The sequence below is a fragment of the Aythya marila genome, assembly GCF_965140915.1.
Source record: "Aythya marila genome assembly, chromosome: 1".
Taxonomy (NCBI): Eukaryota; Metazoa; Chordata; class Aves; order Anseriformes; family Anatidae; genus Aythya; species Aythya marila.
The window spans coordinates 20,072,517-20,100,265 of NC_139042.1; the positions used below are offsets into that span (position 1 = coordinate 20,072,517).

Genomic DNA, 27,749 nt, shown 5'->3' on the forward strand with positions numbered 1-27,749 from the left:
CATAGCTTCTCTGCTTTTTCCATGCTCCCCTGCTACCTTGTATTTCAGGTGTACTTAAACTGAAAAGCAGGGAGAACTATTCCCCCTTGTTTGTTTTATGCTTATTCTGAATACTATTCAACTGTCAATACACAAAATAAGGATGAGCAACAAAAGGGTGTTTAAAAAATGTATAGGGAATTAACTGATTTATTTGATAGCACACAAGAAGTTTTGTGGTTTACTTACATGCTATTTATTGAAAAAAATCAACAAAATTACAATTTCTTGAGAAAATCACAAACATTTGTCATTGTGAGAAAAAATGCATTTTTCCTTTTTAATATTAGTATCTGTACAATTGTTTAGAATTGAAAAGATTGCATATAATATAATAGAAAGCTTGAAATAATAGTTAAATTTAGTCTACTTTATAAAACCAAGACACATCAGACTGAAGTATGCTTGCATTTTTATTAAAATTATGGCACTTATTATTTAATAGCAGAAATAATAACAGGGCTTCACAACCAGAAAGAGTATCACTTTCCAAACATCAAATTTCTTCCCACTACTGTTAATTATTTGCAAGAGCTTCCAGAATATTTTCAGAGAACAAGCCCTTTACAGATTGCACAAAACTGAAGAAGCTTTTGTCATGACTTTTATTTTGGATTTTAACACTTCTAACAGCTGTATCAGCCCTGCAAGGTCACTGTTGTTTATTTTCCTTTGCATTCTGTAAGGTAAATTACAGTTTTGCTGTGCTGTTGAGTAAACAATCATAGCAGCATGTCACTGGAAAGTGATTAACATGTTAAGTGTGGCTGATCCAGTAAAGAAGCAGCCTTCTGTTTAGCATTATCCTTCATTTTATTTTATTTTTCTACAAATAGTTAATGTTGAATATATTGCATGACATTACCAGAAGTATTATGAACTATGAAAGAAAGAGCATGAACTAAAAACCAGACTTCTGCAGGGCTGTAGTGAGCAACAAAACAAAAGTATTACATTGCAGCACCTTTACATATGTAACAAAAGAAAACAAAAACAAAACAACAAAAAAAAACAGCACTCACTGTACACCAGAAATGTGTTACTGAATTGTACTACTACCAATGTTTGTTTGTGGAAAAATATATGTATATATGTACATGCACAAAGGCACACATAAAAAAAGAAACTCAAGCATTTAGACATCTGAAAACTGGGTTTTGGTGTGTGGTTTTAAAAAAAAAATCATCATAATGCACTGTATAATAATGGTCAACAATATTGCATCATCCACATGCATTTGTTCATTAAACAAAAGAAGACAGGCTCTAGAAAAAAAAAGAAGTAAATTAAATAATTATTTTACAATGAAGTAAATGCAATCAATGCATGACATGAAGTTGCATGTTAAATCAAGTATCATTATTCAGGATTAAAATACTGTACCAATTCACAGATACTAAACAATCCTTTAAATGTTCACAAGGAGAGACTGCAGCAAATTTATAATCAGATCCAGCTGATAAGAATATTACTATAATTGACGTGAATGTCCATAGAACGCAAAAGAAAACAAATGGTTTGGAGCAGTATCTCCAACGTTATTTTATTTTCCATCTCGCCTCCTATTTCATAGTATGTCCAGTCTTAAGATTAGTACATTGAAAAATGGCATCATCTATTTGGAAACATAATATTAAATGAAGTAAAATCTAACGAGGACTTATATTTACAGGCTTCATCTAACAGAAAGCTAAGCTTTGGTTATATAAAGTGCAGATCAATAATATGCCAATTAATCACGATACTATACACACAGCTAATTTTTGCAGCTCAGTTTCCTTGGAAATTTTTAAAAATATTCATGTTTTACAGTTTGCTTATACAGCAGGCTCAGTTAAAAATAAATCCCATTTAAATAAATTTCAATTCTAAGCAGTTCAGTACCAACCACCTGTGCGCATTATCCTTCTAAACTGCTTTGCAATGTTTAACCCCTTGGATGTTCAGTAATCTGCACAATCACATTTGTGTCTCATCACATGGAATACCTAAGCTCTTGACAATACACTTCTCTAACATCTTCAACCCTCTTACACTTTTTGTTGTATGAAGTTTTCAAGCTTTATTATGATACAAGCAGTACATTCCATCACTCTCATAGCAACTTCTGAAGTAAACCTATCATTTGGAATCTGGGGAAAAGGAAGTAAGTCAGGATACCTAGTTCTTAAGCTATCTACTCCATAAGCTTCCAATGTCTGAACATCATTTGTAAGCCCTTCAAGTTGTTGACTATATTCTTCTATCTTTTGTGCAAGGGCTGCTGGCTTTACATCTTTGTCTGATTTTCCCTTCACAGCATAGTCAGCTGCAATCAAGGCTAGTTTAGTAGAAAGGTAGCATTTAAAGCATACCCATTCATTGGCATTTTTATGGAGATCATTTCTTGCAGCTGAAAAGTTAGCTCGGGCCTGCCTAAGCCATCTGCGTGCCTCTACAGGATTGCCAACAGACCTGAACGTAGGTGGGACAAAAAAGCGTTGCGAGAAAGACGGCCCTGTGGAAGATGGACATTTTTCTTTATGCTGTTGCCTTTCAGATTTGTGGCTTGTTGCTTCTTGATTCCATGAAGTATAAAATCTTTGAAATGAAAATTTATCTGACTGAAATCGAGAAGCTGAGGATGAAAACGTTCTTCTTGAGGCTCTGTCCATGTTTTGATCCATAAAAGCCTGTTTTTCCATCCGGTTAATCTCATTCTGTAAATGTTTGAAAACTTCATTAGCTATATCAAGATTATCTGCATTTTTATCTGGATGCCATTTAAGATACAGCCTTCTAATAATCTTTTTTCTTTCAGATTCTGGAAGCTTCCAAGCCTGTTCAATCACAGATGTCACTTCTCTTAGTATTTCTGGCAAGGAGTTTGGCTTTATCTTCTTTGGAGAGTGATGTTTTGAGGACGTTGTTTTGTGGCCATCTTTACCACTGAAGAGAGGTGGAATTGTTCTCAGTCCATGCGCTGGAAATTCTGTAGGACTAGTTGGGGTAGAAGGAGTGCTATCCCTGCCTTGAGAACTTTCCTCAGGTCTTGAAAATTTGTACAAGTCAAGAGAGCTTACTATTTTATACTCACTATATCCAATATCAATCTGGTAAATCTTCCCTAGAAAACTGTGACTTTCATCATCTTCTCGCTCTACTTCTTGTACAATGATTGCATATGTGTAAGTCGGCTGATATGACCCATATATATCACCACCTTCAGCATCAACAAGATAACCAACATATTCACCAGGATAAAAAACATTCATTGGATCCATAAGAAGTGTATAGTGAATTTCAGCTGGTATAGGAGTGCCAGGTGTTGGTAGTTCAAGTTTTGATGGCTCAGAAGAGTCATACTTCACCCCAAGACTGTCGAGCTTCTCACTGATCCGGTAAATGTCATTGCAACCCAGCATAGCAATTAAATATGAGGTATCAGAAATCAGGTTGTCAGTTGCAGATTTTAAGGTCATTGCTAACGCTAACAGGAAATTTATGTCTTTGCTGTCTGAATGCTGTATATAAAGCAGTATTACTGCATTTCCATATCTCTTTAGAAAAGCAAATGTTTCACTTTTACTGTGGGGAATAGGAGCAAAGCCTTTAACTCTTAATGTCGTTTGCAACTTCTCAAAACAGGAAACTTTCAAACCTTCTCGCAAAGCTTTGCAAAGTCTTATTGCTTTTTCTTCATTAGCTAAAAATGCATTGTCATTTTCATGCTTCATAATCCTAATGAGTCCTGTGATGAACTGTTCTGAAGATAACAGTAATTGTAATCTTCCCTGCAAAGAACATAATGCTCCAAATTGACAAATTTTGGGAGACTCTTCATCCAACTGTTCTTCAAGAATACTGCTAAGCAAGCGAGGCCTCAGTTTCTGAGGGAATAACATTATCAGTTTAGTGTGAAAACCATGGTCTTTGCCTAAATAACACTGGCTAAGATCAACAAGCATTTGTACGCCAATGTTACCCTGGATTCTACTTTTGTAGTGGGGTGCATCATCAAAAACTAAGATACTTGACTTTACTAACCTACCATCTTGACTGGGAAGATAAAGGGCAAAATCCCTCATATTCTCAAGGTCATTTCTAACCTTGACAGAATCATTCTGAAGACTTTTGAACAGGCCAGAAACTACTCTCTTAACTGTGCGCATTTCATTAGGATCCAATTGCTTTCCTTCAGAGTTCTTGAATATGCGACCTAGAACTTCAACATACTGTTTTGTTGAAATAATATCTTCAGTACCCAAATGCTTAAATAACTGATGGAAAGTACCAAGTTCTAAAGGAAGTTTGTAAAGATAAGGTTTAAAATCAGATTCATATTCAAGGTTTATTACCACCTCTTCAGGCTTCAGGAGCTTCCAACCTTCTTCCACCATTACAAAAGAAACACCTCGAAGCTGAAAGCGGAATTCCCTTTTCTCTGTACTAAGAAATTCATAAATGCTTCTCAGGACCTTGGCCCTAGTTTTCACCATTTCTTCATCCACAGTTGTTATATTGCATATATTCCTGCAGTTGTTGATAACCTTGTCCAGGGGAGGGTCTAAATTAACATTCAGCATAGTTAAAACTTGCTCAAGTTGTTCTTGTGCACCAAGAGAACTTCCTTCTTGCTCTTTGATACTTAAAGGCGTTGCTTTCTCTGGAAGAATGGGACATGAGGTCCACAGCAACTGTAACACATCAGTCTGTTTGAATTTTGGATTCACTTGTGCCCCGTTGAATCGTATAAGAGGGAGCGTCCCATTAACTTCTTGATACTGAGGATGAAATCTAACAAATTCTGCCGGTGCTCGTTCAGGGCACAGAAAAGGAATTAATGACAATTCTTTCAGAAAGTTTCCTGACAAAAGATCGGTTCTTTCCTGAAATATGTGATGAAGGAGGACATCAACAGTATTCTGCAGTGTTTCTTTAGACCAGTTTTCTGTATTAGCTCGCATGCTGATCTCCTTAGCAAATTGTAATAACTGTTGCTGTGAAATAATGAATTTTAGCCCAATATGTCGTAGAAAAGTTATCCACGATGGAAGGAACGCAGCTTGACTTTTTGGTTTTGTAAGTTGTTCTAGTTTCTTAAAAAAATCTTGAGGTATAAATAATTTTTCAGGAAGCATAACTTCAAAGACTTTTACAGTCCTGTCATAAAAATATTTTGCAGGTTTTAATCTATTGCTTGCATCATGAATGATCAATATGTTTTCAAGCTTTTCAAACAACTGTTCTTTCATTTCTGAAGTTTCTTCAATGCTAGTTAGCCTGTTCTTTAAATAGATCAGGTGTTCCAACTTTGCATCATAAGACAAACTTTCAATTTTTGGAAGAAGATGTTTCAAGTACACTTCAAGATCATCCACAGAGACACAGCCAAGCACAGTATACAAGTCTTTCAAATGAATTTTCTCTTCAAGAAAAGCTGCTGAAGTTGACTGTGTCCATCTATCTACTTCTACTGATGGGATGCTTTTTGTGAGCACATAACACGTCCCATATTTTGAAATGCTGATGTATCGGCCACTAATGGATTTATAACATGGAAGAGACTTTAAAATTTTAATGTCATCCTGAGATGTCAAATGACACAAATTGCAATTGAAGTACATTAAGAGAGCCTCAAAGTCACATTCTGCTAACTTTTCAGTTCTAAAAGTTGATGTTTGTACCATATATTGTATGGCTTTCAGAATGCTTGAAGGATTATCTATATTTGCTGTACGTCCTGACAACAAAGGCACTAAAGCACTGTCTTTGGAGCAAATTTTGTTCAATGCCAACTGAATACAACCTGTTTTCATTAAAGCATGAAAGACTTTATCACTCTGAGCATTTGGAAAAACAGCAATATGCATAATGCTAAGTGGCAGCAAAACATCACACTCTGGCACAACAAGGTGATTAGCCGAGACAGTAAACTTTACACCTGGAAGCAATGTCCAGTCCTTCAAAGTTTCAACAACATCATCAAATTTTGCTTGTGTATCTTCTTGCTCTTCCTTAACGTTTATAGACTCACTAATAAAATGCCAGGCATTTTTAAGCCAAGATTCACTTGCAAAGTTTTCTTTCCATTTCACACAACTTCTAGTTTTATATTCTCTAGGCAACACAGAAGATAGCAACTCAGCAAAGCTTGTGATATCAAAGACTTTTGCTACATCACTGCTAAGTAAAATATTGTTGTACCTCAAATACAATGTGTTCATAAAGAGATCCTTGCGAGATGGAATCAGTTCATGATACGTTGTTAAGAACTTTGGCCGTTTTGAATCAAAAATTTGCAGAACATTATCAAGGGTAATAAGGAGTGGCAAGCCCTCAATTTGGATTTCATTTTCTTCTGCATCTTTAAAACAATAGTCAACCAGAAGTTTGAGACTATGGAAGAGTTTTAAATTTGTCTGCTGAAGACGACAGGGTAACTTTCCAATGTGGCAGTTAGAGTCTGGAAAAGAAAACGTCATCAAAAATAATCGAACATCAGCAGGTGTCACATAGGTGACAGGAATATCTGCATCTACCAAGCAGTGATAGAGATTTGCAGTTTCATCACAGTTGTATACCAAATTAAATCCAATTTCTAAGAGTAAATGTTTGAGTCTGTAAACGTTTTCAGCCACAGACTTCCGAGTTGTAATGTTGTATTCTGTATTTTTGAGATGTTGCAATTCATCTTGTAGCAAGTTGTCAAAGAACGGCCTGCCTTTGTTCACAGTAGACATGTTAACCCACGTGATGATAACAGCAGAATGCAAATCAGAACCATCAACATTCGGAGCTCGCATAACAGGCAAAAGACGCTTCAAATCTTCATAAATACAACTGTAAACTGCTTTCACTAAACAATACCAATCCGGCTGAATATCAAGTCTATTAACTGGAAAAAAGGATAAAAACTTTTTCAAAGTGTCTTTCACAACATGAACTGCTGTGTTCTGCAGTACTGACACTGTAGGATCAGTGCCTGGAAAATACCGTTTCTTCAGCTGAATCAGCAATTCAACATAGGCTGGTGCTATCAGTGCTGTCATTAGGCTATTATTCCAGTCACTTCTTACTCCGACTCCATTATCATCACGCCACAGATTTCTTCTTGCAGAATCCAGTGCAAAGTGTCCATTCACATGAAAAGGTAGCCCAGTTTCCAAAGACAAAGGTAAGAAACAGAACGCTCTGTGGGGCTTTTTGTAATTATGAGTAATACAAGCTGCTACCCCACCACGTGGAAAAAGAGTTATGTCCTCATTCTTGTGGGCTGAAACCACACTTTTAGATACCTTTTCCATGGCAGAAAAGCCTGACCTGTTACAAATTAACCAAGTTGTAAGATTCCCCTCAGAGTCTTCAGTATCCATCGTGTAAGTTATCTGTTGCACAGGTATTTCACTTAGCTGCTTTTTTTTAGTTACACTGTCAATTACAGATGCATGGAATTGCTTTCGTTTTAATCTGTCTCCATCAGTGATTTTTCCTTGTACAGAATACAACACATTCAGTGCTCCTGTTGTTTTTTCTATCTCACAAATAGAAATTTTTTCCATGTGGTTCAAAAACATTAAGAGTTCTGCTCCATCCGAACGCAGCTTATCTAAAAGATTTTGGACCATTCTATCTGAGCATGGAACTGAGGAAATTTCTGATACTTTTGCCATTTCTCCATTTCGAAGAGGAAACCTAAACATTGTGCAATTATCCAGTTTAAAGTGATTTCCTAAGTAGAGGTCCAATACATCTGAGAACTGTGTTCTGAAATCTGCATCTAAATCCCTAAACATGCGGCCAGGACTTGTTGACGTCGCACCTGGTGCATATCTAGCATGAGGATCAAAAATACAAAGTATATCATTGCCAGATATGAAAGAAGGGCAGTCAGTAATGTGATAAACAGAATTGAAACCTATACCATATTGTCCGGTTTTACAGGGATTTCCTACTTTAGTACCTTTTCCAAGGTTCTGAATTCCTCTAATATCATCTTCTGTAAAAGGCTGATTGTTGTAAACACACAGTGCTGGTCCTTGAAGCGGTGCCCATTTCTCATCAAATATTCTATCAGCTGGATGCTGTCTAGGATCAAACACAAAACAGATCTCTGTAGCTTTTGCATCATCTGCATTCTGAAGGAGCTCTTTCAGCATTTCTTTTTCTGAAGGGTAAGCATTAAGGATGCTTTTAATTCTACTCGTCAGTTTTTCTTTCTGGCCAAATTCTGTTCCAAGGGTAGTAAAACAAATATTGGAGGCATACCTTTCTAAAGCTTTATGGCGTTTTGGTATTGCTCCAAGCTTTACTGCAACTTCCCTCGGTATATCACCATGACAATACTTAACAGTTGTGTCTTTAACTTTAATCCATGGACAGTCATTGTAACACAAAGATTTAGCAGGCAGAAGTGCAAGACGAGTATCGGGTAACAAAATCTCACCATACTTTTTCTTACAAAATTCCTGCTTCTTCTCTCTAATGAGGCTCCATATTCCTTCGCTGATTATTCTCCTGCACAGCTGAAAGTTGTCTTCAGTTAGTTGTTGGGTCCCTCTTTCCTGATTTATTAATTCCAGAACAAGTGCAAAATCTTCAACTGCAAAAGCCTGTCTTACACCCACACTTTCAAATAGCTCACGGAAACTATTCTTGTATTTATTAGGCAACTGATACAGATATGGTGCTGCTTCAAAATTCAAGTGAAAAGACACTTTTGTTGGATCAACATAGACATTCTCAACAAGAATAAAACTATAACTTGTCAGCTGTTCAATTATCATAGCTTTTGATGATTCATTTTGTAACATTGCTTCATGTAGATGTTTGTAACAAGCATTAGTGATATTCTCCTGATATAATGTAATGCCATCAAATGACTTTGCAACTTCTTCCAATTGATTTATGACCAAATCAACAGCTGGTTTCTTCAGTAGACCCAAAAATTCTTTTACAGCCAATGACAAAGCACCACAACCTTTAAAGGAATGGGAATTTTCATTAAGAATTGGTTGTATTAGGCAAACTATATCTTGATGATCAGCAGTGAAAAGATCAGTCGCTGAAAACATTGCTTCAGGCTCAAAATCACTGCCTTTCCAGTGTAGCGAGAAGCCTGCTGGCTTGCTAAGGAAAGGAAGAAAAGGGATGGTTTGACATTTTTCAGCAAATTCTTTAGCTCTAGGGTCCCTACACTTCAGTTTTTCATCAATAAGACTCAATATAATACTGCTTCTGAGACAAGCTGCTGCATGATCTGTCTTGTTAACTTCAGCCACTGACTCTGCACGTTCTATCAGATCTTCCCATAAGATATCATCTTTAGCCATTCCCAACTGAACAAGTTTAACCAAAATGACTGGATTAAGATAATCCTGAGTGGTGCCGTAAGGAAATCTTCCATCTTCAGCATCGTATAACTTTGCAACTCTTCCTTCAGGATGGATCAGTCTTGATGGTGTAACTAACGGATGTCCATCCAAAGAACAAGGAATACATGGAGTAACACGAAGAATTCCTGAAAACTCCTCAAGTTTTTCATTAAGAACATAACGCATCAAAGGATCACGCAACTCTGCATCAATCTCCTGAATATTAGGGAAAAACACCTCAGAAAAGAATTGTTTTTCAGAGAAAGTGTTCTCCAATAGTATGTACTTGCATCCCGCTTCTTCAAATCCTGTCTTAACCCAAGAAGGGAGATCTACAGCACACAGATTTTTGGAACCAGTTTTTTTAAGGTACTTTAGAAAGATCTTAAAGGCTGACGGTCCGACATCTGGTCGTTTCAGTATCGAGTCATCTAGAAACCTTACATTCTTCATGGAAACCCAAGAGAAACCATCAGAAAACACTTTGATCCCTTCTTTGCTTTTCATATGAGCTATGTCTTCATAGAACCCTTGACAAATAACAGAAAAATCATCATGAACTGAATCAGGATCTGGCCACACAGCACAGTAGTTATAGTCAACTAGCTCACCATTGATTGCCATGTCACGCAGAACGCACAGAGCTTCTATGTAGGCTTTAACAATAACATGCCTCATGAACACTGTATTCCATCTCCCCTTTGTGTCTGTTTTCCAAATCTCTTTCCGGTTTGAAGTAACTGCAAAGCAGCCGTTTATATGAAGAGGTAAACCTGTTTTTATTCGTAGAGGTAAATAGCAGAATACTTCACCTACATTATTGCAATTAGGTTTCACAACCCACTTTTGATCCTGGGTTTCAGACAGCAACACACCCACTCCACCACAAGGAACAAGACCTAGTCTTCGTCCACTTTCATGTAATGAAAATTTTAAAGCATCACCAGTGTCCATGCAAGAACATATGAGCCACGTTGTTGAATCTACTGTCTTCTGTGGCAGTTCATCAGATGACCTTTTCACCTGTCCTGATTTAGCCATTTCAAAGAAAGAAGCTGGATCATCTTCTGCACCTCGGAAGAGCGGAGACTGTAAATCAGCAATCCTCCTGAATACATGGTGAAATTCTTCTACTACTATCTGTAGGATACATGAGGACTTTGGTGTTTCAGTGGGAAGCTTTTTATTACTGCTGCTGCAGACCTTCATTAGTTTAGCTGCTTCCTTTAAAACGCTTACATTTGGTGTGGTCAAGGCTTTGGAAGAACAATTTTTTTTTTTAATAGTGATAACATCTTGTGCCACCCCAGGATCATCTTCCTCAATTTTCAAGTATTTCAAAACCATTGAATTTACACTCTGAGCAAATATTATCAGTCTGTGACCACAAATGCTAAATTCATCCACAAGAGAATAAATGTCTGCTGTATTGTAACATGTGCTGCTGACTTCACTCACTTTAGCTTCCTGCTGAGTTCTGAAGGAGAGCCTGAACAGTGTTCCTTTGTAGCTGTATGGAGATTCTACAGTCAGTGGTAGCTGGCAACCAAAAACTCCTATAAATGGCTTAAACTGATTGGGAAATTTTCGCAGCCTCTTCTGTTGTTTACTCCAGTTAATTTTGATCCCAGGATTAGACTTATCTCTAATATGCTTACTGATATGGTTAACATTTGGATCAAACATAATCATGAACTCCCGGCTCAAAATAATTGGAACATCAGTAATATGATAAACGGAATTGAAACCCAGTCCAAATTTTCCTACTTTGTCAACTTCACTCCTTTTTAAAGACTCTCCTAATCGAGTTATATTTAGAAAATCAGAGTCAGAAAATTCAGAATTATTGAATGACCACAAAGCTGGACCATGACACGCCGCCATTCCTGGATCCAGAAGATTCTCTCTTATATCCATATTTCTCCTCATGTCAATCAGGAAATTACATTCTGTCGCATTAGCATCATCAGCATTTTGAAGAAGTTCTTTAAAGATGTCTGAAATGGAAGGGTACTCTTCCAAAATGTTTTTAATTCTTACAGTCAGAGGCTCTCTTTGCCCAGATTGCTCAAATCCCATGTTTTCTGGATTAATCAACCTTGTGCTAAGGCATGGGACATTTAACCACTCAGCAGTTTTCATTGGTATGTCTTCATGCACCAAAATTATTGGTTCAACAGAATCTTCAAGCAAATCATTTAAATCATCAACTTTGATATCACAATAACAGCATTCATGAATTGGCCTCATTGCAAGTTTGTAAGGATGTTTGCCACTGTACAGTGGCATGGGTGTATGCAGACTTGCAGGAATCTGATTGCTGTACAGCCATCTTATAATGCTCAACATAATGTGAAGATTTTGTTTACTCTCTTGTTCTGAGAGAGTCTGCTCACTTTTCAGATATATTTTCTGAATGACCATAGAAACATGGTCTGGTGTTAACTGCTCAATTGAACCACAACATTTAAACAACTGGTGAAACTTTGCCATAGTTTTTGGCACATAATGCAGATAAGGCTGGAGATCAAGATCAGGTACTGACTTTATTACTGCTTGTGTGAGGGAACAAAATGTTTTTCCTGTCCAAACCCAGGGAAATTTTAAGGCTTTAAAAGCTTCTTTCCCTTCTTCTAAATGATCATGCATAAACCCATAAATTTCAAGCAGGATATGCTGAAACTGATAATAGTCCTCATCACTGAAGGTTTTAGAACTGTGCCAATCAACAACTACCTTGAAATGTTTTAAAACTGCCTTTATGCTGGGCTTTGTGGAGATGCCAAGAGCTTTTTCTATATCTAACTGCACATTTTCCACAAGAGGAACTGAGGAACCTACTAAAATTGCATGAGAGATATCACACATTTCCGGTGGTAAACACAGATTACAATGATCTCCTTTCCAAACTAAGGATCCTGGATAATTTGGAGGTCTTTCCTTACATGCAGGAATCCATTTTATTTTTTTCAGCACAGCTTTTGTTTCAGATGACTGAAGCAGCATATGGTTTTTGTTTAAAATCATCAAGAGAGTTCTAGCTTTTCTTAACAGTAAATCATGATCGGTGTTAGAGTTTGCATGCAAATTTTCAATTTTATTTGCCACTCTCACAATATCACTTTCCTCAAGATTGGCTTCACTTTTTAAGCCTATTTGTCTCAGAGAATGAAGAATATCTGAAGATGTAAAAATAGCAGGGGGGAAGCAAAATTCCTCCTCAGCATAGAACAGGTTTTGCAGCAGTTCCACCTCAGGATCAAAGAGTTCATTTGCTGTCATTATCTTTTCTTGTGAAATCCTAATAAACTTCAGTGTTGTCAGCCAATCTATCACATCTGTATTCTCATTTTTCAGAAAAGTCAGATTCTCAAGAACCCATTGCATTATCTTTGTTGTTTCGTCATATGAATAAAAATCATTTTTTATGTCTTCTATAATAAACTTCAAGCAATCTGTGCTCTTCAGCTGTTCTATTTTTAGCAGGTTAGCTAAGCGAATAGTAGCTTCATCACTGCTGTCAATTATTGGAACAGAAAATCTTAGACCAGGTGGAATTTTAGCAGTGTGGTGTAATACCTTACTACCTTTCAGTCCAGCAAAAGCAGGGACACCTTCATCAGATAATTTTTCCATTTTTTTAAATATCAGCAATTCCTGAATAATTCTTCTCTCTTTTTCATTTGCATCAGTTAAACTAGCTAAGAATGCCCTAAGAGCATCTTTATGCGTTGATGGTAATGATGCAACCTGATTGCATAGTTTCTGTAGGGTCATTTTTTCCATTATTTGTAAAACAGCACTTGGTAATGGTGGATGCACATATTTCTTTATAAGCGGGTGTTGGATAGAAACATCTAGTTTCTTCAGTACCACTCCACCAACTTTCTGAATAATATCAGCTAAGTATTCTGGGAGTTGAGTCTCAGATTCATCTTCCAGAATAATAGGTGATGGATTCCTAAATCTAACCAGTTCCACTGACGTTTGGTTTTCCTCCAGAAGAGTCTTAGGAATAAGCGGCATGTCATCAAACACACTCAAGTCATCAGAAAAATGCATATAGAGGTTCTTCCAGACCATCTTAAGCCAGGAAATTGATGGGTGGTTTTTGTCTTCCAAACCTGGATACCACTGTACCACCATGTCTCTGCCAGGCCACACGCTATTCATAACTTCTTTAATTAGCCGAGCAAATCTTTCTGGGTTCAGAAGCTGCAGCTGAGTGCATGGTCTTCCTGAAATTACAGCAAAAGGGTAAACCATGAAAATCAGAGCAGAGTTACATAGCAAATGGCTTTTTGAATGTAGAAATGAAGCTCCTCTTCATGTGGAAAAACTGCTACATAGAACTGCATATACCAGCTACTCTTGCTTTTAGGGAGTTAATTAAAAACAAATACATTCCATATTAGTATAAAAAACAATCAAAAATGATCAATAAGTTACTGCATTTGTTAGTTTGCTATAAGAACCTTCAGGCATATCTGTTTGGTTGATTCTTTGCTCTACTTCCTTGCCTAGTGGCAAATAAGAACCTAATCCATTATTTGTTTGTCTATACCCACAAGGATTACAGTAGTTTTGAAAGCTTATTTATTAGATATAGCAAACCAGAGCAGGTATAGATGCTCTTACACTAAAAACTGACAAGGAACAAAACTCTGCTGTTCAAGGAACGCTAAGTTTAGATGTGTATGTTTTTATTCCTATCATGAAAGCCTTCAATAAAAGAAATGCTAATACATCTTAATTATCATTAAAATAGCTTACACTTAGCCACAGAGACTCTAGTTTATAAAAAATAGTTCAGAACACAAAAATACCAACACCTCCCAGTGACACCAAAAACAATAACAGGGAATCAAGACATCTGAGTTTCAGATCTTTCTTCTTTCTAAATAGCACTGCTGTTTCATTAAAAGCAACAGTCCAATTAAAGATACTATCTACTGTCATTGCTCTGCTGGAGATAAGTAGTAAAATCCTTCAAAAAAAAAAAAAAAAAAAAAGTTCTTTCACTTCATGCCCACAGAGCTACGTATTGTTAGTCATGCTATTAGAAAAACACAGCAGTCTTAAGAAAGTGAGAAATACTGGCAGCAGTGGACCAACTGCTTAAGAATTTACTTAAAAGCTAAACTACAATCCCATTTTAAGACAGTATCGCTAGTTCTGTGCTCAAAATCTGTACATGTGACTTTAAATTCTTGAAGTGTAGGAAGACTTCCAGTATTTTATTTAAAAATATACATAAATAAACTAAGGAAAATATTGATCATTTCTGTGCAACATTAACTACAAGGTTTACTTCATTAATAAGCAATTTTCCCCTTCTCTATATTTAGAACTATTTTCCTAATTATTTTTGGTAGCTATGTTTGGCTGGTTTTATCTACAAGAAAGCTGGGGGTAAGGAGAATAGCTCATCACCAAATTCACACAAATATCAAGCTTCAATCCAAACCAGTACATCTTCAATTGATAACCATACCTGAAAATCCCCAGAGAAGCTGTTGGGCTAGAACATAATCAAATCCATTTAGAAAACATCTAGTCAATTACACATTAACACACCAAATATAGAACAGCTTTTAGCTACAAAATTATAGTACATATTTTTGGAGAGAAAAAAATAAGATATGGTTCTCTTTGTGCAAAACATTTTTTTTTTTTAAAAAAAAAAAAAAGCATATCCCATCTTCTCAAAGAAATCATATAAGGAAGTTTCCATTTCTACACTGATATCAAGAATATCTCCAATATAATTTCTACAATTATAGAAGTAAGATCCTTGTCAATAATTCAAAATCTGTCAAAAAATCTAACAAATTTATAATGTACATATTTATGGTACTGAAGATATGGAGGTATAATTTACAACTATGCAAAATCTGAAAATGAAGAATAGGAGGTGGAAAGTAGAGAAAAGTAAGCCACGTAAAAACTTGCACAGGGTCATCTGAACGTCCCCAGGAATTTCTAAAAGATTTGGAAGAACTATTCTTGTCGTACTTATTACAAAAATATGTTCTTCTAATGAATGAGAGGCACACCACCAACCAAGAATAAGTACCTAGAATAATGGAGTTCAAAGAAATGGACAAAAGAAGAGAGCAGGAATTTAGACCTCAAATGTGACCAAAACTTCTTCTAGGAACTAGAAGGACTGGATAGAATTTGTTGCAACTCAGATACCAGCATGCCCTCCTACAACAACAAATAGACATCACTCATCACATAATATATAAATAATAATAATAATATAATAAAGCCCCCCGTAAGGCTTTGACAATTCTGTTTTTTAGAAAATATATTTTTTTTAACAATAGTTTCAGACTTGCTGTCATTCATATCCAATGAAAGTCCCAGCACCGATTTCATATCTTCTATACAATTTGTATGTACACTGTTTATTCTGTGAAATAAGTCACTCCAATTGTCAGTCTTTTCATAGATGCTTAGCCATAATTTCAATAATGCATCTTATTTGCCTTAGAATTATCTTATTTTTCTATTAGTTTTGATAATCAAGTGATAAACAACCCATGGAGAAAGCAGCAGGTTTCTAAGTTAATAGGACGAATAATAAACAGAAGACATAAAAGGATTGCAGGGATAAAAGGTCAGAATATGGACTGAAGAAATGAAGACTGCCACTGAAGACATCGATAAAGGGTATCAAAGAAAGAAAATCAATACAATGATTTCTAGTATTCTATTTCTGGTTTTAATGTTTTCAGTCTAAAAAATAATTCTGATAAATAGAACAATTTAAAAAGACAAACATGAATGTTTTTCTTAAAGGCACATTTTCTAGAGATTGAAGAATAAAATAGTTCACTGTATACGCACTACTTAAAAATAAGTTAAAGTGTGACTTGTTTGGAGAAAAAAAAAGTTTTGGAGACAGACTTCAAATTTACCCATCAAATGCATAGTGAAATGCAAAGGCAGAAAGGTAAATTAAACTAATGCTGACTTGAAAAGAAGCAAAAAAAATGTAATAGTGAAGGAAGTTAAACATTGAAGCATCATATCTACAAATGCAGCAAGCTTTGTAGCAAACTATTTGGATCATGATTAGAAGTATTTCAGTAGGTCTGCTTTGAATCAACAAAAAGCTATGAATTAAGACTCAGGTAACACTTGACAAAATTAATATGGTCTTCATACATGTATACTCCAGGCCAGATGATTCGGTTTCATCTATTGTTTTTTTAAATGCATTTTTAAAATGCATTAGTGTGCGCTTGCAATTGTGAGCTACAAGATGATCCACAATATAAAAAATATGACATAGCTATTGCATATGAAAATACTATCAATGTAAAATAGAACTCAGACCTTCTTACAAAGAGGAATACTAGTTGCACAAAATTTACACTAAGACATGTCCTGCTATCATTTTATTGTAAGTTTTCATCCTTTAGCTTTTGCCTTTTTGTTCGTTTAGAATTTTCATTTATGCCATTTACAACTCCATCTGCGGTATCTGATTTTTTTTGAAATGACCAACTTACTTAGGTAAGCTCAGTATCATAGAAGACAGTGCTTTTAACTTGGATTTAGAATTAGTCTGTTTAACTATTAGCAATCTGTTTCACTTTATGAGAATACCAAAGACATTACCTCTGCTTTTGGCAGCTTCTTTCAAAGCAGCTAGAACCTCAGGCTTCAGGTCATCAGAAAGCAACCTTCCTTCAAGGCCAGGAAAGAGTGATCTAACATACCATATAAAAACAAAAACACATTAGCAAAGCATCTAATTCATGTATGTTCCTACACAGAAGAGTTGCATGCAAAGCAGTCACTTCCATATGTGGAATTGGGCTTTAAGTAGGTGTTTTCTTATTTATAAGAAATTCATGAACTTAGAAAAAGAGAGTAATAAGAAAATAAATTTTCCAACTACTCATCTTTTCAAAGCGGGTATAAGAGTTTTCTCTTGATAGAAAAACTAGTATTAGAAAAGTATTTTCATCTATTTGTATTATTTTTTTTGTTAGAATAATACTATATATTATGTCTCAAAAATTATCTGAAATAATAAAAAAAAAATACAACATTTAATTCCAGGATTTCACACATATCTGTATGTTCAGACACTGGTCTGTGTGCAGACACCATTTTAAACTATTGTAACCAAGCATCACTTACCTTGTAATTTCTTCACTTTCCCTTATATTGGTACTTAAAATTAAACAAATAGTTTAAGGGCCCTGCTCCTTCCAATTCTGAAGTCACCAATAACTAACCATTTACTTTTGACAACAGATATCTCAATTATACAAATAACAAGACTTTATGTTGAATAAGTCTTACTTTCAAATGCACATGTTAACAAAAAGAAATTGCCTGTTTACACATATTAACAGATTGCTTTTTGTTAACACAAGCCAACTTGTGTTACAAAGTTCACAAAGTTTGCCCAGAGAGGCTGTGGGGATCTCCAAAAGCCTCTTGGACGTGGTCCTGGGCAGCCTGCTCTGGGTGTCCCTGCTTGGGCTGGGGTGGCACCAGGGGCCTCTAGGGGCCCCTTCTGAACTCAGCCCTCCTGTGAGTCTGTGAAATTTGTAAAAAGCTTACTTCAGCTTTTTAAGTAGGCTCCAAATTTGAATCTGCAAAGAGCCAAACAATTCAACTGAAGGTGTTTTAAAACATCTTACGTAATTTATCATATTTATAGCATTAGAATTGGAAATATTTACTGTACTCAAGAACAGAGTCAAAGCATTACTATTTGCATTATCATAGCTAGCAAGTTGATATATGCATACTATGTGCTTTTGTATCAGCTTTATAAGACTAACCAATTAAGTCCATTAACAACAAAAACATGAATTGAATGAGATACAGCGGTATCATTAACTTCCCAGAAAGTGACTTAGTCTTATGACTAGTCTGAAGCAGGGTCATAAAGAAAATCTGTTAGTCTCATCATGGGTATGTATGTTCTCTATTGGTGTAATGGCTTGAATTTTGAAAGAGGAAAATAAAATAGTGAAAGAATATCAAAAGATAAATGATCTCACAAAAGATGCTAAGCACTTAGAGGGTTATTTTGTTTGTTTGTTTTGTTTTTTAAAGAATACACTAGAATCACAGGTTCTTCAATCTGTGTCAATCCCCTGATGAATGACCTGAATTGTCTAGATCAATAAATATATCTAAGAGATAGCAGTTTAGAATACAGAAAAAGAACAGCAGCAGGTTTGAAAAAAAGGCAAACTCTTCTCAAGCAACAAAGTAAAACCAGCTACCTCTCTTAAAGTGTTTTCCTTCAAGATGTGTTGTCTATATGTAACACTTAAACCGTTACTTAGAGCAGCACCTTTATATGGAGTACTTTTTGCCTTAATACCTACATGGGCACACCCCAACTCTAATCTACATTCCTTAAAGGCCAGTAAAAGTAGCAAAACACATGCCAGATGTCACACCTCTAATGCAGAGGATCTGAAAATCATTGAAACTGAGGGAAAGGAGGAGGCAGCAGTTGTACACACATATTGGTAACTTCTTAAGGAGGAACAGATAAAAGTTTTTGTTTTTTGTTTTAAAAAGCACAAAGCCATCTCAAACTTTATGAAAGCCTTTTAACTTTAACTGATTTAATGTACTTCCTAGTATGCATGTGCCTAAACTCCTCCTGTTTCTAATTGTTTATGATTCAAAGAAAGCTAATTTGACTAATTCTAAACTAATTCTAAGAAAGCTAATCTGAGGCATTCCCCTAAAGCCTAGATTACATGATTCTTTAGAAAATTATAATAACAGGTAGCAGTCAAAATTTTCAAATGAGACCTATGTATATAAACATCTACACTTATATAGAGAACTGAGTTCTGTTTATGCAATATTTCAGTACATCATAGGCTGCTGCATATCATCTTGTTGCTGGTAAGCATACCTGGGAAAATCTTCTGAGGTTATGTAAACGACATCCTGTTCTGACACAGATGAGGAAAAAGGAATAAAATTTCCATTCTGCAGTGGCAAAAGCTCCAGTCCAATCAGTTCACTGTAGACTCCATCAGAAAGCACAAATTCTAAGAGGTGAAGCTTTTCTTCAGCAGGTCCACTGTGTCCAGATTTCCTTAGCACTTGCCGTACAACAGCAGGAGTCACTTTTTTCACAGCTTTAACAGAAGAAGTAGTAAGATGCACGGCACTAGCAATATTTGCTGGCACCTTGGCAATCTGCTTCCCTGAATCCTGGAGGTAGTTGAGAACAGACTGTGTGTACTCCAAACTCTCATCCATTTCAGAAAAGTGCACCTGTTCCACCTTTATCCACTGATTACTCACTGAGTAAATAACTGTATGCTGGAGCAGCTCTTTAAAGAGAGGTATTACAATTGGTTTCCAGGGCACCCTGATTTTGTTCTCATCAGGCCATAAATTATAAATTCTTTCAGCTGACAGTGGAAAATCTGAATTCTTCTCAGTCTCCATGCGTTTGATAGCTTCCAGAATAAGAGTGGCATAGGCCTTTGGCACTATGTTCACCACAAGAACATCATTCCACAAAGCTGCTGGATCTCTCCACTGATCCAGCTCTCGCCATTTGATACTCCTTCTATTGTCTGTGAGACCAAAGAAACCACTAACATGAACTGGGAGACCAGTTTTGCTTTCCTCACCTGGAGGCAAAGGCAGAAAACAAAATGCTCTTCCTGAAAAGTCTGCCACAGCTCCGTTTTCCTCCTCTTTATTTGATAAAGACATGGCTATTCCAATAGTAGGAACAAATTTCAGGTCATCAGCTAAACAATCCAGTTCCGTACACATTCCTCGACCACCTACACAATTACATACTAACCAAGACGTTTTCTGTGCGTCCTTAACACTCTCATCTTCCAGCACTATATTTACATGGTATGTCACACATGTGATGCTATTGCTTGGAACTCCCTTACAGTACTGATTTATTGCAGTTCCTAAGATTTTGATAGAGTTGGGTCTTTCATGTTTCAAGGCTTTGTTCTCACTAGCGGTTACTCTGAAAATCAGCTTCTCTGTTCCATCAGCATCTCTAACATGCAATGAAACATCCTGAACACTCTTTAAGAAGAGCAACACTGTGTCAGCATCTGCTCTGAAGGATTCAAACAACTCCAAAACCTTCTGCTTGTCATAAACATTGCTGCTCAGCTGAGAAGGCTGCAGACGAAGTGGGAAGCGAAAAAATGTACCAGGAAAGTTTCCATTCTTAAATGTTTCCTTAGTGCTGCCAAATACACCAATGAATGGCGCAAACTGGTCTGTAAGTTCATTGATTTCCTTGCTATCTTCTTTTAGGTTCCAACACTGGCCTGATTCATGTGGTCCAAAGAGAGTTTGATGGGGATCCAGCATTCCAATTTGTTCCCCACTGAAAATACTAGGGAGATCTGCATAAATAAAAACCAACAAATATTAACAACCCTAAAAGAACAGATTTTCAAATACAGTCTTATAGGAAGATTTTATTAAGGGCAAGAAAAACAAATGTTCTAAAACTGCAATGAACCTAGTAGAATTCTGATAACATATACTTCAGTACTTATTGACAGGAAGAAACAAGCACATCCCCTATTCTGCAATTAAATTGAAGGCTGGCACATTTGAAAGCATAAATTCCCCAAACTGTCAAACACCACTGAATGCATTAAGCTTTTATTTTACTTAGTAGAGCATGAATATTGTGAGAAAACATCCTATGCCTTACAAACTCCCTTCACAGGAAGTCGCAAGTTAAAAATGTTATTTCAGCAAATTTTACTTCTTATCCTGTACTACTGTAACTGCTATGAAGGATCTAGGCACTATTTACACTTTTTTTTTTTTTTTTTTTTTTTGCTATACATTAACAAAACATTTCACTGGAAAAATGTTTCCAGACTTAATATTCCTGGTTAGTAAAACAGTTTTTTCTTGTGAGGGTTTTGGGTGGCTTTGTTTTTTTGGGAGGAGAAATCTATTTCCAGTGTAAATGTGCATATATCCTTTTTAGCATGGAATAAACATCACTGCTTATTATACAAAGAACCTGCATGAAAGTTTAGGTCTAGTCCAATTTAGACACTTCTACTTGTTTATACACCCTATATTACAGGCCTCTATAATGTGAACTGCAGCACATAACTGACAGAACAATGCAGGGAAATGTTCATTTGAATATAAGTGACTAAGTACATAATAATGTTATTAGAAGAAGTAAATCTCCCCCAAACGTTCAAATTAGAAGGATATCTTGTAGGGTTTTAGAAAGCTATGAATGCTCCATAGGGAAACCTAGCTAGGGATCTAACTTAAAATATACTACAGAGACAATGTTACGTGCTTGGTAAATATCTAAAATAATCAAATAATTTAAAACAAATACTTTTAAAATGAAGATATCTACTGAGAATACCTGTTATATGATAAACCGAATTAAAGCCAATTCCAAATCTTCCAACTTTTAAGGGATCATCTTTCTTTCTGCTTCTTGCTATCTCCTGTATACCATGCCAGTCCTCAGGGGTGAAAACTGCATCATTGTATGCATAAAATGCTGGCCCTAAAATAAATAGGCAAGCATTGAAAAGATAACAGAAGAAAATTATTTACTGTTGAAATCTTCTAGAGAATGAATTGACAAAACTGAGAAAGCATTTCTTTAAAGTACGCATGTGCAAAGAGTTACCTCTGTGTATGGTACTTGAGAGATACATATTCTAATGTGGTATCTATTTTTGGTGTCCACATAAGAGAATGATTCTGAAAAACTGAACATAAAGTAGAAGCAAACAACAGATCTTCTGAAAGAAATGTCCAATGGTGAAAGGCTTAAACTCATTCTGTTCAGTATATCGGAAAGATGTTCAAAATATGTACTAATCACAGTAATACCTGCACTGGAGGGAAATATGTAGCAAGATATAATAAGTGTCTAGAAAGTTAGACATTTAAAAGCATAAATTCCATAAATTCATAAATTATAATAAGTAATAAATGTCTAGAAAATTAGACAGACCAATTCAAATTAGAAGACATAATGAGATTAACAACTGGTAAAAGCCGGAAACAAGCAGTGGATCATCCATCACTGAAATCTTCAAATCACAGCTGAATGCCTTGTGGGATAATTATGCAAACTAATTTGTTTGATAAGCACATAACTGGCCTCTTTCACACCAAGACATTTTAGACTTTAAAAACCTTACAGTTAAAAGAAACTACATTTGCAGTAGACGGGCAGAAACTACACATGCAGAAGACAGCATTTTTAGGTACCATCTTTACATTAACGATTGGAGATAGTACTGAAATGACGTAGTTAACATGTAAAAGTCCAAAAATGACTGTCAAATACTTTTGTTCATCTTAGGTCTTGCTTACTAAATCTTGTTTACTGGCTCTACAAGAAAGTCCTGTCTTGTATTTTGGAATATCAGGGAATTAAATCCAAAGATGGACATGTCTCCCTGGAAGAAGTTACTTAGAATAAAGAAGAACATGAAGACTTTCTCAAACGAAATTAATTGGAAGCATTCAGAAAGCTGCTACTGACAGCATGCAAAAAGACAGTAAGGCCTTCAAGATGAAAAATTGGCTTTGGAAAAGAATTATCAACATTAGAACATAGACAAAATATCCACCTAGCAAGGTGGAAGTGGTAATGCAGTCATCTCTATACGGTCAACTTCACAAAAGAAAAAGAGAACCACAGAACCACATCCAAATTGAAAAATAATGTCCAAAATAATTAATTAATAAGTATATTTACCCTGATATTGTGCCATGTCCTTTGACCACAGAGTTTCTGTTCCATACTGAGTTTCATCATATAAAAACCTAACCTCTGTGGCACCAGCATCTTCTGCATTCTGTATCAATTCCTGACAGCAAAAACAAAAAATAAAACATTAGTATTCAATGCAGTAATGATATACATATTGTAGCCACGGCTTTCCAACTTAAGCGGTAGAAAATATAAAGTAATTGTCTCAAGTTTAATTGTTGTCATACCTTTCAACTTAGTCTTTTATCTAGCTTACCTGAATGAAAACAGACATAAAAGGAACATACTATAAACGCAAATACTGCAAACACAATTTGAATTTGGAGCTGAAATATCATACACAAGCAGTATTTATAAAGTTTAGAAATCAGGGCCCCAGAGATACACATGCACACACAAATGTACACCTGTATGAGGGGGAGGGGTGGTAATTTGGCATAAAGGGGTACCTCAGCTGAATTGAAAAGCTATGTAGGTACAACACATCAAATCCAGTGTATTCATACAACATCAATTTAATTCAGTCATGCATAAAAATAAAAGACTTGCTAGCAAGATAAATCTTTACATTGGATCCTAATATACCATTGACAGCAAAAGATGTTTGCTGTTATCTAATGTATAGTTTTAAAACTATAAGCCCTCAATTTTTCACTTTATGACAATATATTTAATCTGTAAGGTACATCTCACAAGCAACCAAGATAAATTATTTATATTGGCAAGTCTATATTATTCTGAAGCAAGATGAGATAGCAATAAAAATAACCAGCTTAGCATCAATAATTATATATATATTTTTTAACAGTATCTGTATTTACTGAATTTTTAAAAAAATGATTCTAAAAGAATTGCCACAATTATGCAAGAAGATACAGAAAGATAACCAAAGTTTCTAGAAAAATTAAATAGCTATGGAAACCACAATGTAGTCAGACTTGCATTCATTTGTGTCACATCAAGGATCTGCTACATTTAATTTTAAAAGCAATGTACTTGAAGAATATTAACAATGAAATCAAATTAACAGACCAGCAAAAATCCTATTAACTGTAAATTGTAAAGTGTGGAAAGATGTGGAAAGAATTTATAATTTTATATCTACCTCTCTGACTTCTAAGCACATTATCTTAGTTCTTCACATTGGAATGAAAATCTAGGCTTTAGTTGTTAAGTATGAACCCTTCATGATTCAAATGCACCTCATAAATTCAACTAATCCTGGGGAATGCATAGTGAAAATATAGCACCCCTCCCTCAAAAAATACAATTCTCAAAAAATATCCAGGATGCAATCTGCCAAAACAATTGATGAACTTATGCATAAAAAAAAAAAACACCTTCTAGTTCCATGGTTGCAAAGCAAACCTTCCAACAGCTGGGACTTTCATCTTGCTTCACAATTTTTACTTGTCTGTTTTATATGTACCGACAAATATATACCTGCCTATATATACAAAGTGCACTTAATCTAACAATGAAACGTTGTGATACTGTTATAGTTCATTAAGAAAAATACATTTAGCTACCAAGAAATTCCATGGCGAAATCTTATATTAAAGCCTCAGGCTTATCCCAGTCTTATACTAAGATGAGCCCCCCTGAAATTGTATATACTATAAATGTGGGTTTGTCATCATTTACAACAGAAATGTACAATAAAGCAGCTACCAAAATACACATTTTAGATAGCTCACTCACATATAATGACATCAAAGACTTCATGATACAGATTAACATCTGCATCTTAATCTCTATTTTCTAATTAAATTACAATGGCAACTACAGCAAACAAGATCAGAGATGTTAAACAAAACACAGCTCACTTTGCTTTGTACACAGAAATAGAAATATTTATCTACTGCTCTGGAATGAATATCTGATAAAGTATGATTTCCATACTTCAAATCTTCCAGCAAGATCTGCTGGAAAGCGTTAAACTAATGGTAGGATGTCATGCACATTAAATGTCTGCTAAAAATACCATCTTTTATATACCTTAAGAATCTGTCCTCCTTCTGGGTATCTTCTTAAAATATCCTTAAGAAAATCAACAAGTGGAGGAGTTGTTTGTCCAAAGCGACCTAGAAACAGAAACAAAAAAAAATCTGTGTTTTATTCTACGATGCACTGAATATCAGATTTTTAAAAAATACTTATCAGGCAATTACTTGAGTTAATTTTGAAAAAATATCCTAAGACCTGATACTATAAAATCTTGGATTTACAAAATGAACTGCAATAATATCATATTATAAATCCTTTTCTTCAAAATCAAGTAGTGGTCCTGATGTTAATGTCAGCACGCTGTTTCATATCTGGGTGAAACAAAGGTTTTAGATCAGTTATACTCCAATTCCAACTACTACTGTTTAAATATAGTAAAAAGTAGTACTCCTTTAGTAGTTAAGTAGCAGGATGGTGTTCTATGGCATCAATGTCTCTAACTTCTTTACAGACAGTGATGATCCCTAGTGACATCTATTCACCCTCACAGTACACTATGGCTCTAGCGTACGCTTCTTGTTCTGGCATATTGTGGTGCTAGCATGGGTGTTACCAGTGCTTTCTAAGAGAAAGAATCTATCACAGAATGAAAGGATCAAAAGTCTTCAATTCCACCTCCAGCCTGGGACTGAAGAGTAGTTCCCTAAATTGAAACCTCTAAAACACACACTTCAAATAGTAGATGTATTTCCCTCAAGAAAATCAGGCTCTACTGATGTCATCACCTATTACTTCCCTTCAAAGTTACTAATACAACAATTATTTCTGTCTCCCTTTGGCCTATATATGTTTATCAAATATACAGATGCAAACATGTATATCTTACATATATTATAGAAAAAAATAAGACAAAAAAAGAAAAAGACCACAGTCCTCAGCAATGTGGAAGAAGCAAGAGATAGAAGATCTATTTGCTGAGAAAATGTCAAGTGTTTGCCAAGAAAAAGTCACATCCAACATCTTGTCTTAGGAAGCTTTCATCACTCTATATTTGAGTTTAGCTAATAAATCAGTGAAAACAAATAAGTTGCAACATGCAGTTGAAAACGTGGGAATTATTGTATAACTTTTTTTTTTTTAAACTGTATGAAGAAGTACATGAATGTCAACTTGTAATATGCAGACCTCCAAAACAAACTGAACTAATCAATACAAGAAAAGTTTGTGTCTCTTAATAGAAATTCTCTAAGATCAGGAAACTTATCTTCTTTAGGTCTAACTTGGGTGGAGGGGAGGAAGTATTAACACTATATTAACACTATGGGCACAACAAAAACACATCAGTAACTTCAAATGATAGCACTGAGGATGAACATTATTCTAACTTTTAACATCTAAAATTCTGGTCTACAAACAACAGAAAAAATTCTGAGATCCTGATCTACTCAAAAAATCTTGAGATTCTGATTTACTGCATGATATCAAGTGCTGAACTGATTCTTCTTGAGTATCAGAGCAGATCATATTGGTTCCAGAAATATGAAGAAGGAACATTTTCCACCAGTACAGCCAAGCATAGGAGCCCAAAGAGTCCATGCACCTCCATCCTTGAAGGCTTTCTAAACTCTTCAAGATCAAGCCATGAAAAACCTGGTCTGACCTCAAAGCTGACTGTGCTTTGAGCAGAAAGTTGAAGTAGAGACCCCCCAGTATCCCTTCCAAAATGAAATATTCTGTGAACATATTGAATTATTATATATTACTTGACAGACACTAGCAATGACTGAACACAGATGTGACTTAAGTGAACTTCACAGTGCTTCAGGAACCAGCACGCCTGGCCCTACTGACCATGCCCTTGTTGAAGTTATAAATTCAGGACCTTCTTTGATTCACCTGCTGTTAGAAAAATAAATAAATAAATCTCTGAAACAAGGCTCCACTATGCACATAAAAGGCTTGAATTAAAACCTTCAGATCTTTTAGACTGATTTACATCAGAGTTGTGGGCCAGAAAACAAGTGCTATATCTAAACATGGAATCCTTAGAGAGGTATCTCTATGAAAATCTCACGGCCAAAAAACAACAGTTCCCAGGCACAAAAAACAACAGCTTTTTCTTTCCCATGAAGGATTTCATATGGCTGCTTACTCTACATTCTTCATGTACTTGCATGACAAAAAATAAACAGAGGAAAAAGAGGAAAAAACTGTAAATAAAGAGTATACCAGTCTACAGATACCAAAATCACTATCAGAGCAGTCAGGGATAAGAGAAAGAAAAAATATTTCATGCCATAGAACCATGGGGTCCATTTTCATAGGTGTTTTCTAACCATTTCAGATTCTAGAGAAAGAAAACATGAACTTATAGCTAATAACACAAACACCTTGCTTTCCTCTATGTCTAGAAAACTCATGGCTTACATAGGCTGAGAAATGCAGCTTTTTTGTGATAACAAATAAAATACCTGCATGACAATAAAGGCTTCCTTCTTCATCCTACCATTACATTAGCATTTATTCATTCCCTTATAATAAAGTTACTGTTAAAAGAATATTAACACTTACAACCAAGTAACAGAAGCTTTTTTACTGACAGTACAATTGTCTATATAATAGTTACTGAAAAAATATCT

At 35.4% G+C, this 27,749-nt stretch overlaps 1 protein-coding gene across 2 annotated transcripts in view; it reads right to left on the reverse strand.

Annotated features, from left to right (window-relative positions):
* Positions 1–181: 181 nt before the first annotated feature.
* SACS (sacsin molecular chaperone) overlaps positions 182–27,749 on the reverse strand; it is a 59,893-nt gene continuing 32,325 nt past the window's right edge. For both annotated transcript variants that reach the window (XM_082774096.1, XM_082774097.1), the window contains 6 exons: positions 25,162–25,247; positions 23,149–23,260; positions 21,793–21,939; positions 19,306–20,788; positions 17,025–17,116; positions 182–13,630 (listed from right to left, as the gene is read on the reverse strand). In XM_082774096.1, the coding sequence (XP_082630222.1) occupies positions 2,070–13,630; positions 17,025–17,116; positions 19,306–20,788; positions 21,793–21,939; positions 23,149–23,260; positions 25,162–25,247 (13,481 nt within the window). In that variant the 3' untranslated portion in view covers positions 182–2,069. The remainder of the gene's footprint in view (positions 13,631–17,024; positions 17,117–19,305; positions 20,789–21,792; positions 21,940–23,148; positions 23,261–25,161; positions 25,248–27,749) is intronic.